General features: G+C 36.7%; 1 protein-coding gene across 11 annotated transcripts in view; it reads left to right on the top strand.

The window, feature by feature from the left end:
• CEP83 (centrosomal protein 83) overlaps positions 1 to 18104 on the top strand; it is a 164573-nt gene that overhangs the window by 94409 nt on the left and 52060 nt on the right. For all 11 annotated transcript variants that reach the window (XM_063694216.1, XM_019039097.2, XM_019039093.2 and 8 more), the window contains 3 exons: positions 4473 to 4587; positions 6312 to 6456; positions 6570 to 6719. In XM_063694216.1, coding sequence (XP_063550286.1) covers positions 4473 to 4587; positions 6312 to 6456; positions 6570 to 6719 — 410 coding nt within the window. The remainder of the gene's footprint in view (positions 1 to 4472; positions 4588 to 6311; positions 6457 to 6569; positions 6720 to 18104) is intronic.

The raw sequence follows: 18104 nt of genomic DNA, 5'->3' as shown, positions 1-18104 counted from the left end.
ACAAGTAAATTCAGGATATGGGGAGTTTCCATGCTTTTCTTCCAATTCCAGTATAAATTATTTTCAATTTTGTAAAATAATATTGAGTACCTAGTATTTGCAGCACATTGTTCTTGACCTGAGTAGCCAGACTACACTGCTGGAATAATTGGAACCACAGATGTCGCAATAGGACATGGGATGTGCTGGCTTCTGCTGTGGCTTCTCTCTTGGGGGGTCACCAAGTATAATACTTTTCATGCAGTACATTTTACCTGAGCTCCCTAGCTCACCTGTGTGCTGACCCTGATTTTTCTTCTTTTTTTCCGTATATATACTCTTCCCTATTGCTCTTTCCTTTTAGAGTTAGAGCCTAGGTGATTTCTCCTACTCCGCTGAAGAAAGAACAGCAATCTAGTACAGTATTTATTTCTCTGTGCTTGTTTATTAATACACATTGCTAAGAGTTGCCTGTCTTTTTAAAGGCACACTTGCATTATTTTGCATATAAATGGAGTATTAAATACCATCCTTCAACTTTAAACAAACCAAGTTTCATTTGAAGTCTTGTATGTAAAGATTCCATTGGAAGGGTAGATTTTAAAATAATATTTCAAACATGACTGTCACAGTTTTCTTTGCAACTTGAAGTTTTCATCAACATTTTGCAATTCTAGCAAATGGTTGTTTGCAGTGCAAAGGAACACCTGGGGTGTGTTTGTCTTAGTTACTCAAATTCATAAATGTTTGTCAGATTTTAGAACAAAGTTATGTCAGTGTGAGTATCAGTGTCTTGGATTAAAAGGTATTACCAAAGATGGCCTGAAAATGATGACCTTAAAGAGATTTCACATTCAGTGAGGTAAATTCTTCTAGTTCCCTCATAAGGTTTTTCATTTTCAGAATGCCAATAAAAGGTAGTTTTAAGGAAGCCACCCAACAGAGTTGTCCTTATTTACCTAAATTAATTGGGTAATTACATCTCAGAACTTTGGAAAAGATCAAGATTTAAGTACCATCTCTTTGGAATCTGTATCCAGAGCTTCTTAGGTAATACATATTGTCAATTATATTTCCATTTCTTGCTTATTTATGCTGTGCTCTTGTGTGTCTTTCTGTGAGTATGTGTACTTTAACAGATACTGACCCCCTGTAAAATGCCCAGTTTTGCCAGTTTTGACATTTATTAAAGTTTTGTTAGTAATATCTGAATACTTCCATTGTGTCAAAACATAAAGCAAATTCACAACATAAAGGCCAGAATCTATATGGCAAACATTCTGTGAAGAACAGGGTGACTTGGTCCAGTGGAGCTTCAGGAGACCATCAATTGCTTGAAATTTTATGCAACATTTTAACATGAGCATTTTATTTAAAAAAAAAATCCCTAATTTTCCTAGGATTTGGGACTTGATCACAAAAAAGATTAAGAACCAAGGATCTAGGGGCAGAAAGAAACTTTACTGTAACATTTGGAATTTGGTTCAGATTACTCATAGAAAAGTGCTATTATTTGTCATTACTGGGTAATAAATTTTCATATGTTATTTTAAGTAAAATTCCTTTTAGTATATTTTTAGGAAATTAACAGTGTTCATATAAGTGATGCATCAGTGATGTTAGGATAATAGAAATAAGGCAATAAAGAAAAACTTAAGATCCATAAATGAGTACATTTGAATGCAGAGAAGACAGGTAAATTGCTTGAGCATATACCACTGGTTTAACAGCAAAAGTAGGCCTGAAGACAGACCTCACTTGTTGCTTGACTTCCTATTTGGTGTTCTTTCAGTTTCAATAATTGTAGTTTCGTTAAAAATGTCTTCTCATTTCAGTAAATTTCAGGGTGAAATGAATAAGAAATAAGTTTTTGTAGATCTTGAAGTTGCCATGAGATGAATCAACTTCCTATGAAATAAGATGGCTCTAATTTTCCACCTCATGCAGCTATAGTATGTTTGTTAATGAAATGCTGTGTCATTCTTAACCTTTTACAGTTAGTATATAATAGTGGGTTATAATTACATTTGTCATAGTGATTGGATTTTCTTTGTAATTGTATTTCTTCAAAATTTTAAAGTATTAAAAAAAAATTTTTAAGTATTTATAGTTTAAATTCTATCTGTCCATGAAATTATAATGTAGTAAAATCCAATCTACAGAAAGTTTAGGTATTAAATTATCAGCTGCTGTCATGTAAACATCATTTTATAAAAACTTGCTTTTCTAGAAAATAACTTCCAAAAGGAAATTAAAACCACAGGCCAGGTGTGGTGGCTTAACGCCTGTAATCCCAGCACTTTGGAAGGCCGAGGCGGATGGATCACGAGGTCAGGAGTTCAAGACCAGCCTGGCCAAGATGGTGAAACCCCATCTCTACTAAAAATACAAAATTTAGCCAGGTGTGGTGGTGCATGCCTGTAATCCTAGCTACTCAGGAGGCTGAGGCAGAGAATTTGCTTGAACCCAGGAGACAGAGGTTGCAGTAAGCTGAGATTAAGCCACTGTACTCCAGCCTGGGCGACAGAGCGAGACTCTGTCTCAGAAAATAAATAAATAAAAATGCAAAACTGATGTCAGCACAAGGTCGCCATTTTATGTACGTTCATTTAAAAATCTACGAGTTAATTTGGAGGGATGTCTTATTGTAGTTACCAGTACATAAGGCAGTACTCACTTTTCTGTTTATTTCCTTTGGATGAGGATTTTGCATGACACTATTCCTTGAAACATTTTCAGGACCTTTTGTTGATGGAATATCTTCCAATAAGACACTTCTATTTCTTATCCTTGCCCTCTGGCTCTAGGACCTCTTTTTGATTTGTGTCTGACTCCCAACTCCAGTGTTTATGGGGTTTTATTGGACTCTTAAGTAAATTGTCTTTTATTTTCCTGTTTCTGCCATCTCACATTTTCTGTATTTGACGTGTATGTATTTGTAGTTTCCTACTCTGATTCCATACTTTTATATATTTGGATAATATATCAGAAAACAGGTTAATCTAACCTTTGTGTTTGTATTGATTAAATCCTTATTATATGACTATATCTAATTTTAGAAGCTCCTTACCAAAGAGAAGGGCTATGGAAAATGAATTTATATGATTTATACTTGTTCCTGCCCCCATCCCCTACCTAATACTTGTGCACATGCGCACACAGACACAGTCTATACACATACACTATTTTGTCACCAGATTCAATTGATTCTTCCTTCCCCCCCCGTTTATTCATTTCTTGCCTCTTAATTGATTTATTTACCTTCAGTTTCTTAAGCCAACAGATTCGCATTAGTTAATTGTGCCACCTTCAACAGCTAACCTGAAAAACAACCCTTTTGTATGGTATATAAAGTTTATTCCCTGCCATTCCTCCACAGATTTCACATCTTCCGGTGCTCTGCATATAATACTTAGCTTGTTTTAAGAGCAGACCATGTGATGTTATACATATAATAACATTTTGTATGCTGTTCCTTCTACCTAGAATACCTTCTTTGTCCCCAACACAATTTTTATTCTTAAATTTAATTTTAATTTTTTTTTAGAGACAAGGTCTCACTCTGTTGCCCAGGCTGGAATACATTGGCACAATCATAGCACTGCAGCCTCAAACCCCTAGACTCAAGTGATCCTCTTACCTCAGTCTCCCCAGTGGCTGGGACTAAGGGGCATGTCATGTCTGGCTAATTTTTATATTTTTTTTTAGAGAAAGGATCTCACTGTGTTGCCCAGGCTGGTCTCCAACACCAGGCCTCAAACACTTCCTTCTGCCACAGCCTCTTGAGTAGCTGGGATTTTAGGTGCAAGTTACTGTATCCAGCTGTGGACACTTTTTAAAAGGAAGGTTTCAGGCCAAGTGCAGTTGATTACAACTATAATCCTAGCACTTTAGGAGGCCAAAGCAGGTGGATTGCTTGAGGCCAGGAGTTTGAGACCAGCCTGGTCAACATAGCAAGACCCTATTGCTACAAAAAAATTGAAAAATTATCTGAGTGTGGTGGTGTGCATCTATAGTCCTGACAGCTACTTGGAATGCTGAGGAGAGAGGATCACTGGAGCCCAGGAGTTTGAAGTTGAAGTGAGCTATGATCGTGCCACTGCACTCCAGCCTGGATGACATAGCAAGACCCTGTCTTTTAGAAATATTAACAAATTTTAAAAGTTTCAGGATTTTGTTCCCTGCAGATTTTCCAATCATTGAGTATTTGATTTTAGATACTTGTAAGTAAGTCTTTAAGGCAAGATAAAGCCAAAGGACCATACACAGATATTCGTAAAGAAATGCCTCTGTTCTGTTAGGAAAGAACAGTATTTTCTTAATGTCTCCTTACTTGAAGTACTGTTGCAGGCACTGACACTTCTTTCTTCTTGGAAGATACTTAGACTCTACTTTACTACCAGAGCGTTTTCTTGTTTCCACTTATGTTTTGGGGTAAGTATTGAATGGCAAGAAAATGACCAATAGTAATTTCAGTTTTTAATTATCAACAGGTAAAAGAACTTAAACATTCAAACAAACTGGAAATAACAGACATCAAACTGGAGACAGCAAGAGCTAAGAGTGAGCTAGAAAGAGAAAGGAATAAGATTCAAAGTGAACTGGATGGTAATATGTGATTTCCCTTGCTGCTGCTGCTGCTGCTTATTTTCAGATATGAACTCAAATTATTAAAATAATTGAACCTGAATTTTTATTTCCAAATTTTCAACTTAATTTAGTTTTAATTTTGGAGTACATATGAAATGTTTATTATATGTTGAGTGTTTTGTTCATTGTAAGATTTAATAACTTTAAAAAAATCAGTCTTATGTTTTTATCGTAGTTATTGGATACATAAATGAATTTTGTAAATGGGATGCCATACTTCCTGATTTATAAATTTTAAATCTATTTATGGTGTAGTTATTAGTCCCAGGACATTTTAAGTCTAGAGAATGTGAGGAAGATAATTGGGTTCCAGGCTTAATTTTTTTCAATTAAAAAAATTTTTTTATGTAGACCTCAGGCCAGTTCATTGTAGCCTAGTGCAGAGTAGGCTTATTTATTTATTTTTTATTTTTATTTTTTATTTTTGAGACGGAGTCTCGCTCTTTCCCCCTGGCTGGAGTGCAGTGGCGTGATCTCGGCTCACTGGAAGCTCTGCCTCCCAGGTTCACGCCATTCTCCTGCCTCAGCCTCCCAAATAGCTGGGACTACAGGCGCCCACCACCAGGGTGGCTATTTTTTTGTATTTTTAAGTAGAGACAGCGTTTCACCGTGTTAGCCAGGATGGTCTTGATCTCCTGACCTCGTGATCCGCCTGCCTCGGCCTCCCAAAGTACTGGGATTACAGGCATGAGCCACTGTGCCCAGCCGAGTAGGCTTATTTTTAAGTTCCAGTTTAATCTTAGAACATCTGTCTCATCAGATTTCCTCATTATTTATGTTGTTTCTAACTTGAAGTATTTAAATAAGCTTACCTTTGGCCTGTAGCTATGCTTGAGTTGATCTGTAGTTGAACTCATTTCAGACAGAGTTTATGATGAATGCCTTTCATGTTTTGAAATGGGATCTCACCATGTTGCCCAGGCTAGCCTTGAACTCCTGGGCTCAAATGGTCCTCCTGCCTAAGCCTCCTCAGTAGCTGGGACTACAGGTGCTAACACCGTGTCTGGCTGCTATGAATGATTTTTTCCAATTATTAATTTCTATTTGTTGACTCATGGATTTCCATAGAGTTAAGAAGTAAATTTTTTTAGGAACTTAAAGAATGCTGCATTTTGTTTTCACTTTGAGTTAGATGTGAATTTGCTTTAGTTATTCCATCTGCAAAGTATTTGCCATTTCATCACAAAGATTTCTGAATTCGTTGTACAAACTTGAAAGTGTCCATGTTATTTATACTTCTGCTAGAGATCTAGCAATTCTGCTAGAATCAATAGGTTTTGAAGGGTTTTGTGATTTATTTCACTCTGCTATCGGCCAGCTTTTTCTATGAGGCTTAGGTCACAGAACCTCTTTAGAGGTGAAGTAAGTAAACCTCTGGTTATCATCCAGGTTGATCTCAACTCTCAATGTTCAAATGAGTAAATGTATACAGCCTTTTATTAAAGTTTTTATATGTGTATGCACTAAATAAACAGTGACAGGAAAATTTGCTCTGAGTTTTAGCCTGTTTCATTCTTATTTTAAGAGTGTTTATTAATGATGTGAGTATTGTTGAGAATATATATTTGTAGAGACTTTCTACATTCATTTGTCTTACCAGCTTATGAATGCTTGCTGTTAAATGTGATTTTTCATCTTAATAACATTGAATATAGTACACTTTTCTCCTTGAAAAACACTAGGATTACAGTCAGACAATGAAATTCTCAAAGCAGCTGTTGAACATCACAAAGTGCTCTTAGTAGAAAAGGATCGTGAATTAATACGTAAAGTACAAGCTGCCAAAGAAGAAGGTTATCAAAAACTTGTGGTATTACAAGATGAAAAGTAAGTACTTAATTACCTTAGTTTGACTTAAATATCCTTGCAAATGAAAACATTTTGCTGTCATGTCATCTTTATTATAGTTCTTGTAACATAATTATGATCTCTTGTTTTAGGTTAGAACTCGAGAACAGATTAGCAGATTTGGAGAAAATGAAAGTGGAACATGCTGTCTGGAGGCAATCTGAAAAGGATCAGTATGAAGAGAAATTGCGGGCTTCACAGATGACAGAAGAGATCACCAGGAAGGAGCTTCAGAGTGTTAGGTTATATATACATATATATTTAAAGTTTTTCATGTTGAAATAAGGTCAGAGTTAACAAAATGATGTACAACTAGTACAAAGAATTCCCATGTGCCCTTCACCCTGATCTCCCAAATACAAATACCTATGTAACCATATTATAATAATCAAGATTAAGAAATTAACATGAATATAATCAGGAAATCAGGCATTACTATTATAAAATCTATTAACTGTACTTAAATTTTACCAGTTGTCCCACTGATGTCGTTTTTCTGGTCTAAAACCCAATTCAGGATCACATGTTGCATTTAGTTACTTTTAATCTGGAACATATGAACACTTTGACAAATACTTGTCAGTATTTTGTATATCCTCTTTCAATTTGGTTTTGTATTACATTTTTCATGGTTAAATTCAGGTTAGGCATTTTTAGCAAAATATCAAAGTCATGTGTCCTCAGTGAATCATATTAGGAGTTTCATGATTTGGCCCCTTAACTGGTGATTTTAACCTTGATCACTTGGTTAAGGTGGTATCTGCCACATTTTTCCCCCATAAAATTACTATTTTTTCCCTTTGTAATATATAATTATCTTGTGGTTGCCCATATGATATTTCAAGTCTGTGTAAATATTCTCATATTTTGCCTTTATATAATCTTCCATTAATTTTAGTATCCATTGATAATTCTTATCTGAAACAGTTATAACTCTAGCATTTGCCAAATGGTGATCTTTCCATTTCTATGATCCTTCCTCATTTATTAGTTGGAATTCTCCTGAAAGTAAGCGCTTTCCCTTCTCCTCTAAATATATTTATATCATTATGGATTTATACATTCATATTTTTTCTATAGATTATAAGATTTTGTTATTTTTTTTGTTGCTCAACTTTTCTCAGATTTGGCTATTGGAAGATCTTTCAAGTTGAATCCCATGTCCTTTTGACATAATCCCACCATTTATTGTGACTTTTTTCTGTCATTACAGGATGTTCTGTGATTCTCTTTCACTTCCCCTGCCCCAGCCCTGGAATTAAACATTTCTCTGAGGTGCTTTGATTCCTTTTTAATTGGAGAATGGCATTTAGAAACCAAAATCTCAACTCTAGGTATGCTTATTGGTACTAGAGAGTCATTGCTTCTAGGTCCTCCCAGCAAACTGAAAAGTACACATTTACATCTATTTCTTTATTTTTTCTCTATATTAATAATCTTGAGTTTACATTGATATTTCCAGTTCTGTTCCAGCACCGTGGAGTTCATTCTGGTCTTCCTCTTTTCATACTTGCAATTCTTTTGACAGTGAGAAAACTGGCATTCATTATTCATACCATATTTACTTATTTCCTCAGTCCTAAAATATAAAGTTGTTTTAGAATTGCTAACTGATCACTCAATGAAAAACAAACCTATTAACTTACATGTAATATTTGTATATAGTTGTTTTTATCTTTAGCCTTAGAGTATATAGTCAAAATATTATTTTCCAAAGTTACTTAGGATTTTTCTCACCAAATTCTCCTTTAATGTGGTTTGTTATTCACTTATAAAGCAGGTTTATTCTTTCTATTCTATTCTATTTTGAGTCCATACCTCATCCTTGTTTATTTATTTATTAATATGTTGGGCATTTGAAATGTCTACATGGTTCTAAAGGACAGAACTATAATACACCAAAAAAAAACAAAAATAAAAAAACAAAACCCTCAAAAAAGTGCCACTTCCCACATCTCCTCTACCCTGTTCCCATTTCCCTCATCTTTTCTCATCTATCCTGCCCCATGTGAGATTAATCTCATTAGTTTCTGGTTTAGACTTCCTACATTTTTTGTTTGTTTGTTTGTTTGTTTTTGTTCCTCACAAATATCAGATGTCATTGTATTTTTCCTTCTTTCTTATCAGTGTACCCTGGAAACTGCTTCAGATTAGTGCATAGGGATTAACCTCATTCTTTTTTATGGCTACATAGCACTCTACTATGTGTATCTATCAGTGTTTAGTGAAATAGTCTCCTATGTTCATTTAATTTCCAATATTTTGTCTTTTTTGTTTGTTTGTTTGTTTTGAAACACAGTCTTGCTCTGTTGCCCAGGCTGGAGGGCAGTGGGGCGATCTTGGCTCACTGCAGCCTCCGCCTCTGCCTCTGGGATTCAAGCGATTCTCCTGCCTCCTGAGTAGCTGAGATTACAGGTGTATGTCACCACGACTGGCTAAATTTTGTATTTTTAGTAGAGGTGGGGTTTCACCATGTTGGCCAGGCTGCTGTCAAACTTATGGCTTCGGGTGATCTGCCCACCTCGGCCTCCCAGAGTACTGGGATTATAGGTGTTGAGCCACTGCACCTGGCCTCCAGTATTTTGTGATTACAACTAATGATGCAATCAATAATGTTGTACATGTAAATATTTTCATTTTCTGGAGGTGTATCTTCAGGGTGAATTCCTGAAGTAAATAGGTGGGTCAAAAGGTAAATCATATGCAGTTTTGTTAGATATTGCCAAATTTCCACCCAAGAGAATTATATAACTTTGCATCTTAGTGTAGTTTAATTTGCATTTCTCATATTATAAATGAGATTGAACAATGTTTCATGTGTTTAAGGGCCATTTTTATATGTATTGTTTGTTCCTGTCTTTCCCTATTATACTTGGTTTTTTTGGCCTTTTTTCCCTTGCTTAAAAAACTTTTTAAGAGTTCTTTATATATTAGGATTATGCTGCAGATATTTTCTGCCAGTGTGTGTCAGCAGTCTTTTGATTTTGCTTCCGTTATTTTTTTGCCATGCAAAAATTTTTATTATGTAATCAAATTTAATCTGTTATTGCCTCTGGGTATTAAGTCAGAGTTAGTACTCTCTCCCTGAACTGAGGTTAAAGAGGAATTCACTTCTTTTTGCTTCTGTGGTTTCATTTTTTACATTTAGTTCTCTGATCTATTTGAAGTGTATTCTTTTGTATGCTGCGAGGTATGGATTTGATCAGTTTTTTCTAAATGGCTAATTGATTGTCCCACACTTTTATTAAAAACCTGTCTTTGTCCCAGTGATTCATGATGATGCTTTTATTGTATTTTAAATTTCCATATATACTTGGGTATATTTCTGGACTTTCTATTCTGTTTCACTCATCTGGTTGTCTGTTCATGTGCCATTTTACATTTAAAAAAATTTTTGTTTTAATTTTTATTTAGAGACAGAGTCTTTCTTTGTTGCCCAGGCTGGAGTGAGTGATCATGGCTCACTGTAACACTGAACTCCTGAGCTCAAGCAATCCTCCTGCCTCAGCCTCCCAAGTAGTTGGAACTTTAGGCACCTGTACCATTATTATGATACTTTAATTACAGAGGCTTTATAGTATGCTTTAATGTCTGGTTGTGGTACTCAGTCCTTATAGTTTTTCTCTCAGTATTTTCCTAGCTATAATTATATGTTTGTTTTTTCATATCAACTTGAATATTAATGTCTAGCTCCATTAAAAAGTTTGTTTGCAGTTTTATTGGGATTCCATTAATTTTTTTCCAATATTTGAAAATTGATAAAATACATGTAAAAATAAAATCTACCATCTTAACTATTTTTAAATGTACAATTCAGTGGTATTGAATACATTCATATTGTGGAACCATCATTACCATCCATCTCCAGAGTTCTTTTTACCTTGTAAAACAAACTCTGTACCCATTAAACAATAACTCCCCTTTAGCCCATCCTCCCAAACCCTGGTAATCACCATTTCACCTTCTGTCTTTTAGGATTTTTGACTACTCTACATACCTTTGTAAGTGGAATCAAACAGTATTTGTCTTTTTTTTTTGACTGGGTTATTTTACTTAGCATGATGTCATTACTTTTTTTTTTTTTTTTTTTTTTTGAGACAGCGTCTCACTCTGTTGCCCAGGCTGGAGTGCAGTGGCATGATCTCAGCTCACTGCAACCTCTGTCTCCCAGGTTCAAGCCATTCTCCTGCCTTATTCTCCCAAGTAACTGGGATTAAAGGCGCCTGCTACCATACCTGGCTAATTTTTGTATTTTTGTAGAGATGCCGTTTCACCATGTTGGCCAGGCTGGTCTCAAACTCATGACCTCAGGTGATTTGCCCACCTCAGCCTCCCAAAGTGCTGAGATTAAAGGCGTAAGCCACCGCACCTGGCCTAATGTTCATTACTTTCCAAGGCTTAATAATATTTCAGTTCTACATATATACTATATTTATCGATTTGTTTATGGACACCTGGATTTCTTCCACATTTTAGCTATTAATAATGCTGTTATGAACATGTGTGTACAAACATCTCCTTACGACCTTGGTTTCAGTTATTTTGGGTGTATATCCAGAAGAAGAATTACTGGCTTATATTGTAATTCTGTTTTTAATTTTTTGAGGAACTGCCATTCTATTTTCTTCAGTGGCTGCACCATTTTAAATTCCCACCAAAAATGCACAAGACTTCTAATTTCTCCATATCTTCACCAGCACTTATTTCATGTTTTTAAAAAACTTAATTGACACACAATTGTACATGTTTACAGGGTACAGTGTGATATTTTGATTCATGTATACAATGTGTAATGATCAAATCGGTAATTAGCATATTCAATCACCTCAAACATTTCATATGTTCTTTCATTTGGGAACGTTCAAAATCGTCTCTTCTAGCTCAAATATACAATAAATTAGTGCTAACTGTAGTCAGTCTGTAGTGCTGTAGAACACCAGAAATTATTCTTCCTATCCAATAGTAATTTTGTATTTGTTAACCAACCTCTGTCTTCCCTCCTCACTACCCTTCCAGCCTCTAGTAACCACTATTCTACTCTCTAGTCCTATGAAATAAACTTTTTAGCTTACACATGTGAGTGAGAACATGCAGTATATATCTTTGTGTGCCTGACTTATTTAATTAACAATTGTCCTCCATACTTGTCCATGTTGCCATGAATGACAGCATTTCATCCTTTTTTATGGCTGAATAGTATTCCATTGTTTATATATGCCACATTTTCTTTATCCATCCATCTGTTGATGGGCACGTAGGTTGATTCCATATCTTGCTTACTGTGAATAGTTCTACAGTAAACATAGGAGTGCAGATATCACTTTGACATACTAATTTCCTTTGCTTTGGGTATATACCCAGTTGTGGAATTTCTGGGTCCTGTGGTAGTTCTGTTTCAGTTTTTTTTGAGACACGGTCTCACTCTGTCACCTAGGCTGGAGTGCAGTGGTATGATCTCGGCTCACTGTAACCTCTGCCTCCCAGGTTCAAGTGATTCTCTTGCCTCAGCCTCCTGAGCAGCTGGATTACAGGTGTGTGCCACCATGCCTGGCTAATTTATTGATTGATTGATTGATTGTTATTTTTAGTAGAGACGGGGTTTCACTGTGTTGGCCAGGCTGGTCTCCAACTCTTGACCTCAAGTGATCCACCTGCCTTGGCCTCCCAAAGTACTGAGATTATTAAGCGTGAGCCACCGCACTTGGCCTGTTGTTAGTTTTTTTGTAGAGCTTCCATACTATTTTTCTTAATGGCTATACTAATTTACATCCCCACTAACAGTGTATTAGAGTCCCTTTTCTCCTCATTCTTGACAACATTTGTTTTGTCTTTTTGACAGGCATTCTAGCTGGTGAGATGAAATCTCATTGTGGTTTGATTTGCATTTCCCTGATGAATAGTTATGTTGAACAATTTTTCATAAATGATCCATTCAGATCATTTGCCCATTTTTAAATGAAATTACTTGGGGCTTTTTGCAGTTGTTTGAGTTTCTTGTTTATTCTAAATTTTAATCCCTTGTCAGATAAATAGTTTGCAGGTGGGCCAGGTGTGATGGTTCACACCTGTAATCCCAGCACTTTGAGAGGCCAGGGCAGGTGGATCACCTGAGGTCAGGAGTACAAGACCAGCCTGACCAACATGGTGAAACCCTGCCTCTACTAAAAATACAAAATTAGCTGGGCCTGGTAGTGTGCGCCAGTAATCCCAGCTACACGGGAGGCTGAGGCAGGAGAATTGCTTGAACCCAGGAGGTGGAGGTTGTGGTGAGCCGAGACCATGCCATTGCACCCCAGCCTGGGCAAAAAGAGCGAAACTCTGTCTCAAAAAAAAAAAAATTAGTTTGCAGGTACTAATATTTTCTCCCATTGTATAGGTTGTCTCTTCACTCTGTTGATTGTTTCCTTTGTTGTGCAGAAACTTGGTTTGATACGATCTCATTTATCTATGTTTGCTTTTGTTGCCTGCGTTTTCTGTTGTTATAGTTGTTTCATTTATTTTGTTTTTGTATTTATATAAGGCATGGGATTTTGCTGTGTTGCCCAGGCTGGATTGCAGTGGGTATTCACAGGTGCAATGCTACTATTGTTCAGCATAGAGTTTTGACCCACTCTATTTCTGACCTGGGTCAGGTCACCCCTCCTTAGGCATTCTGGTGGTCCTCTACTCTTGGGAGGTCATTATCCTGATGCGAAACTGAATGTGAATGCCCAATTGCAGTAGCACACTACAGCATCTACAGCACAAAATTTCTGGACTCAGGTGATCCTCTTGCCTCAGCTTCCCAAGTAGCTGAGACTATAGGCACATGCCACCATGCCCAACTTGTTGCCTGTGTTATTGAGGTCTCACCCGTAAAATCTTCCCCTAGGGCAATGTCCTGAAGTCTTTTGCTTGTGTTTTCCTGTAGTAGTTTCATAGTTTGGGGTCTCATACTTAAGTTTTTGATTTTTATATATGATGAAAGATGGATCTAGTTTTATTCTTCTGCATTTGGATATGCAGTTTTCCCATAATCATTTATTGAAGAGGCTGTCCTTTCCCCAATGTATTTTCTTGGTACTTTTGTTGAAAATCAGTTATCTGTAAATATGTGGAATTATTTTTGACTTCTCTATTCTGTTTCATTTGTGGGTGTATCTGTTTTTATGCCAGTACTATGGTGTTTTGGTTACTACAGCTTTGTAGCATATTTTGAAGTCAGATAGTGTGATAGATATCTCCAACTTTGTTCTTTTTACACAGGATTGCTTTGACTCTTTGGAGTCTTGTGACTCCATGCAAATTTTAAGATTTTTTTTTTAAATTTCTGTGAAGAAATTCATTGGTAATATGGTAGAAATTGCATTGACTGTAGATCACTTTTGGTAGTATGGTCATGTTAACAATATTAATCTCCCAATCCATAAGCATGAGATTTCTTTTCATTTTTTGGTGTCTTCAATTTCTTTAATCAGTATTGTATAGTTTTCCTTTTAGAGATCTTTTACGTCCTTGGTTAAGTTTATTCATAGGTATTTTAATTTTTATAATTATAATAAAGATTTCTTTTCCAGTTAGTTTAAGTATGTAGAAATGCTACTGATTTTTGTATGTTGAGTTTTTTTATCCTGAAACTTTAATGAATTAAAAGTTCTAAGAGCTTTTTGGTGGGATCTTTAGGTTTTTCTATATATAAGATAATGTCATCTGCAAGTGGACAGTTTTGACTTTCTCCTTTTTTATTTTGAAGCCATTTATTTCTCTCTCATGCCTAATTGCTTTGGCTGAGATTTCCAGTGATGTGTTGAATAAGATTGACAAGGGTGAACATCCTTGTATTGTTCCAGTTCTTAGGGGAAAAGCTTTCAATGTTTTTTTGTTCAGTATGATGTTAGTTGTGGTTTTGTCATATATGGTATTCATTGTATTGAGGTATGTTTCTTTTATACCTAATTTTTTTTAAAGTTTTTGTCATGAAGGAAAGCAGAATTTTTGTCAGACGCTTTTTCTGCATGTATTGAAATTATCGTTTTTTCTTCATTCAGTTGATACGATGTATCACATTTATTGATTTGCATATATTGAACCATCCTTGCATACCTGTGATAAATCTAACTTGATCATGGTGAATAATCTTTTTAACGTGTTGCTGGATTTGGTTTGCTGGTGTTTTTGTTGAGGGTTTTTGCATCTGTATTTATTAGGGATACTGGCCATAGTGCTCTTTTTTTTGTTGTGTCCCTGTCTGGTTTTGGTGTCAGGGTAATGCTGGCCTCATAGAATGAGTTTGGAAGAATTCTCTCCCTTTCAATTTTTTGGAATAGTTTGAGAAGAATTAGTATTAGTTCTTTTTTAAAAGTTTGGTAGAATTCAGCAGTGAAGCCATCTGGTCCTGGACTTTTTTTCTTGGGAGACTTTTTATTGATGATGCAGTCTTGTTACTCATTATTGATCTGTTCAGGTTTTGTATTTCCTTCTGTTTGGTTCAGTCTTGATAGGTTTTGTGTGTTTAGCAATTTATCCGTTTTCTCTAGGTTTTCCTATTTGTTGTCCTACAGTTGCTCATAATAGTCTCTAATGATCTTTAGTATTTCTGTGGCATCAGCTGTAATGTCTGCTTTTTCATTTTTGATTTTATTTATTTGGGTCTTCTCACTTTTAGTTAGTCTAGCTAATGTTTTGTCAATTTTGTTTTTTCAAAAAACCAACATTTTGTTTTGTTGATATTTTATAGTGTTTTAGTCTCCTTTTTGCCGAGACCAGCTCAGTTGGGGAGACCCTAACCCAGCGGCACTAGAGGGATTAGAGACACACACACAGAAATATAGAAGTGTGAAGTGGGAAATCAGGGGTCTCACAACCTTCAGAGCTGAGAGCCCTGAACAGAGATTTACCCACATATTTATTAACAGCAAACCAGCCATTAGCATTGTTTCTATAGATATTAAATTAACTAAAAGTATCCCTTAAGGGAAATGAAGGGATGGGCTGAATTAATTATTTGCAGCAGGAACACACCCTTAAGACACAGATGCTCAGGCTTTTGTTTGTGGCTTAAGAATGCCTTTAAGCAGTTTTCTGCCCTGGGCGGGCCAGGTGTTCCTTGTCCTCATTCCCATAAACCCACAACCTTCCAGCTTGGACTTTATGGGCATTGTGGACATGTTACATTGCTGCAGAGATTTTATTTATGGCCAGTTTTGGGGCCAGTTTATGGCCAGACTTTGGGGGGTTGCTCCCAACATATCTGCCTTCTTAGATTTGCAAAGAGATAAAAGCAAGGGAAGCTTTGTCATGGTGAGCTACTTCTTGCAGGAATCAGGCCAGTTTTTTGGAATTATAGCAGGAGAAGGCAATCCTGGCTGTAATGCTCCCATACGTTGTATAACTGAATTGATGGCTCTTAAGTCAGTGAACATTTTCCATTTTCCTGATTTTTTCTTAATTACGAAAACTGGAGAATTCCAAGAAGAAAATGTTGGAGCTATGTGCCCATTTTCTAATTGTTCAGCAACTAATTTCTCTAAAGCCTCCAGTTTCTCTTTACTTAGCAGCCATTGTTCTATCCAAATTGGCGTATCTGTTAACCATTTTAAAGGTATAGGTTCTGGAGGCTTAACAATGGCTGCCATCAAAAATTTTTTTCCTAATCTTTGGTGGGAACTTTGTTTTTTCCACTTGAAGTGGTTCTTTCAAACCTTGCAATTTTTTTTTCTAGTCCCGTACCAGGTACATACCTCATTTCATGCATTGTATATTGACTTTGAGGGCTATATAATTGTCCTGGAATTAGAACTTGTGCTCCCCATTGTTGTAATAAATCTCTTCCCCATCAGTTTATAGGTACAGAAGTTATAATTGCTTGAATAGTCCCAGGTTGTCCGTCGGGCCCCTCACAATGCAAAATATAACTACTTTGATATACTTCAGTGACTTTACCAACTTCAACTATGTTAAATTGAGCAGGTTGAATTGGCCACGTGGATGGCCAGTGCTGTAGAGAAATGATTGAAATGTCTGCTCCTGTATCTACCAAACCTTTACATTTCTTTCCTTCAATAGTTATTTCACAGGTAGGACATTTATCAGTAATTTGATTTACCCAGTAAGCTGCTTTGCCTTGTTTATTTGTGCTTCCAAATCCTCCTGTTCGTTTAATTTCACTTTTTCCCATTCCCACATACGGCACAATCAGGAGCTGTGCTATGTGCTTTCCTGGCTCTGCTTTCCAGGGAACAGAAGTAGATATAACAATTTGAATTTACCCATTATAATCTGAATCAATGACTCCTGTATATATTTGTACACCTTTTAAACTTACACTAGACCTTCCTAAAAGTAATCCTATAGTCCCTGCTGGCAAGGGTCCACACACTCCTGTTGGGACCTTTTGCAGGGGTTCCCCAGGCAGAAGGCTCACAGCTTTTGTGCAGCATAAATCTACTGTGGAACTACTTGCTGTGGCAGGGGACAGACATTGTACAGGGGTGAGGGAATGGCCTGTGCTGGAAATGCCCCGGTTTAGAACAGGGCCCGAGACGGCTCCCTCATGGCATTTCCCGAAATCGGGTTCCCTTCTTTATCAAACTTAGAGTGACACTGACTAGCCCAGTGTCTTCCTTTTTTACATTTTGGACATATTTCTGGCTCAACAGTTTTCTTTTTTCCCCTATCTGGTGGCCTGACTCGCTGATTTTTTCTACATTCTTTTTTAGTATGACCATGCTTCCCACAGTTACAACAAGCTCCAGGAAATGGAGTATTTCCTTTATCCACTCTCAGTCCTGCCATTGCCTGTGCCAACAAGGTAGCTTTATGCAAATTACCTCCGATACCATCACAGGCCTTGATATAATCAACTAAATGTGTTTTCCCTCTGATAGGTCACAGAGCAGCTTGGCAATCGGGATTAGCATTGTGGAAAGCTAATAACTGCAACACTATATCCTGAGCAGCCAAATCTGCAATCATCTTTTTAAGAGACTCCTGTAACCGAGCTATAAAATCAACATATGGTTCCCTTGGTCCCTGTTTTATAGCACTAAAGGAAGGGTATTGTTCCCCACATTAAGTGATTTTTTTTCCCCAAGCTCTAATGTGCACTCCTCTAAGTTGTTCTATGGCATCATCCTGCATGACCAGTTGTGCATCTAAACCAGCCCAGCCGCCAACCCCCAAAAGTTGGTTCTGCAGTTATATTAATTTGAGGTTGGGCCTGGGCATTGCGAGCAGCCCGAATGGAAGCTTCATCTGCCCACCAAGTTTTAAATTGTAAGAACTGAGCAGGAGTTAGACAAGCTCGAGTAAGAGCGTCCCAGCCAGTAGGAATCATCCGACTGGAAACAGTAACATTCCTTAACAGTCCCATTACAAAAGGAGAACCTGGTCCATACTGACTTATTGCGTGTTTTAATTCTTTAAGTAATTTAAAAGGAAAAGACTCAAATATAGCTGTAATATTTCCCTCTTGATCTTGGGGGGTGTATTCTAACAGGGAACTGCCAAGCCTCTAAATCACCCTCTTGTCTAGCTTGCCGAATTCCTGCCTAATAGAACTAAGAGCCATCGCTCGAGGCGCTGCTCTAACAGTCACTGGGGCAGCTATTTTTCACCCAGTGTCCTCTGGAAAAGAAAGATCTGGGGCG

The sequence above is a fragment of the Gorilla gorilla genome, chromosome 10, assembly GCF_029281585.2.
Source record: "Gorilla gorilla gorilla isolate KB3781 chromosome 10, NHGRI_mGorGor1-v2.1_pri, whole genome shotgun sequence".
Lineage (NCBI taxonomy): Eukaryota > Metazoa > Chordata > Mammalia > Primates > Hominidae > Gorilla > Gorilla gorilla.
Note: the sequence above shows the minus strand (reverse complement) of the source record. Positions and strands in the feature narration are given on the sequence as shown.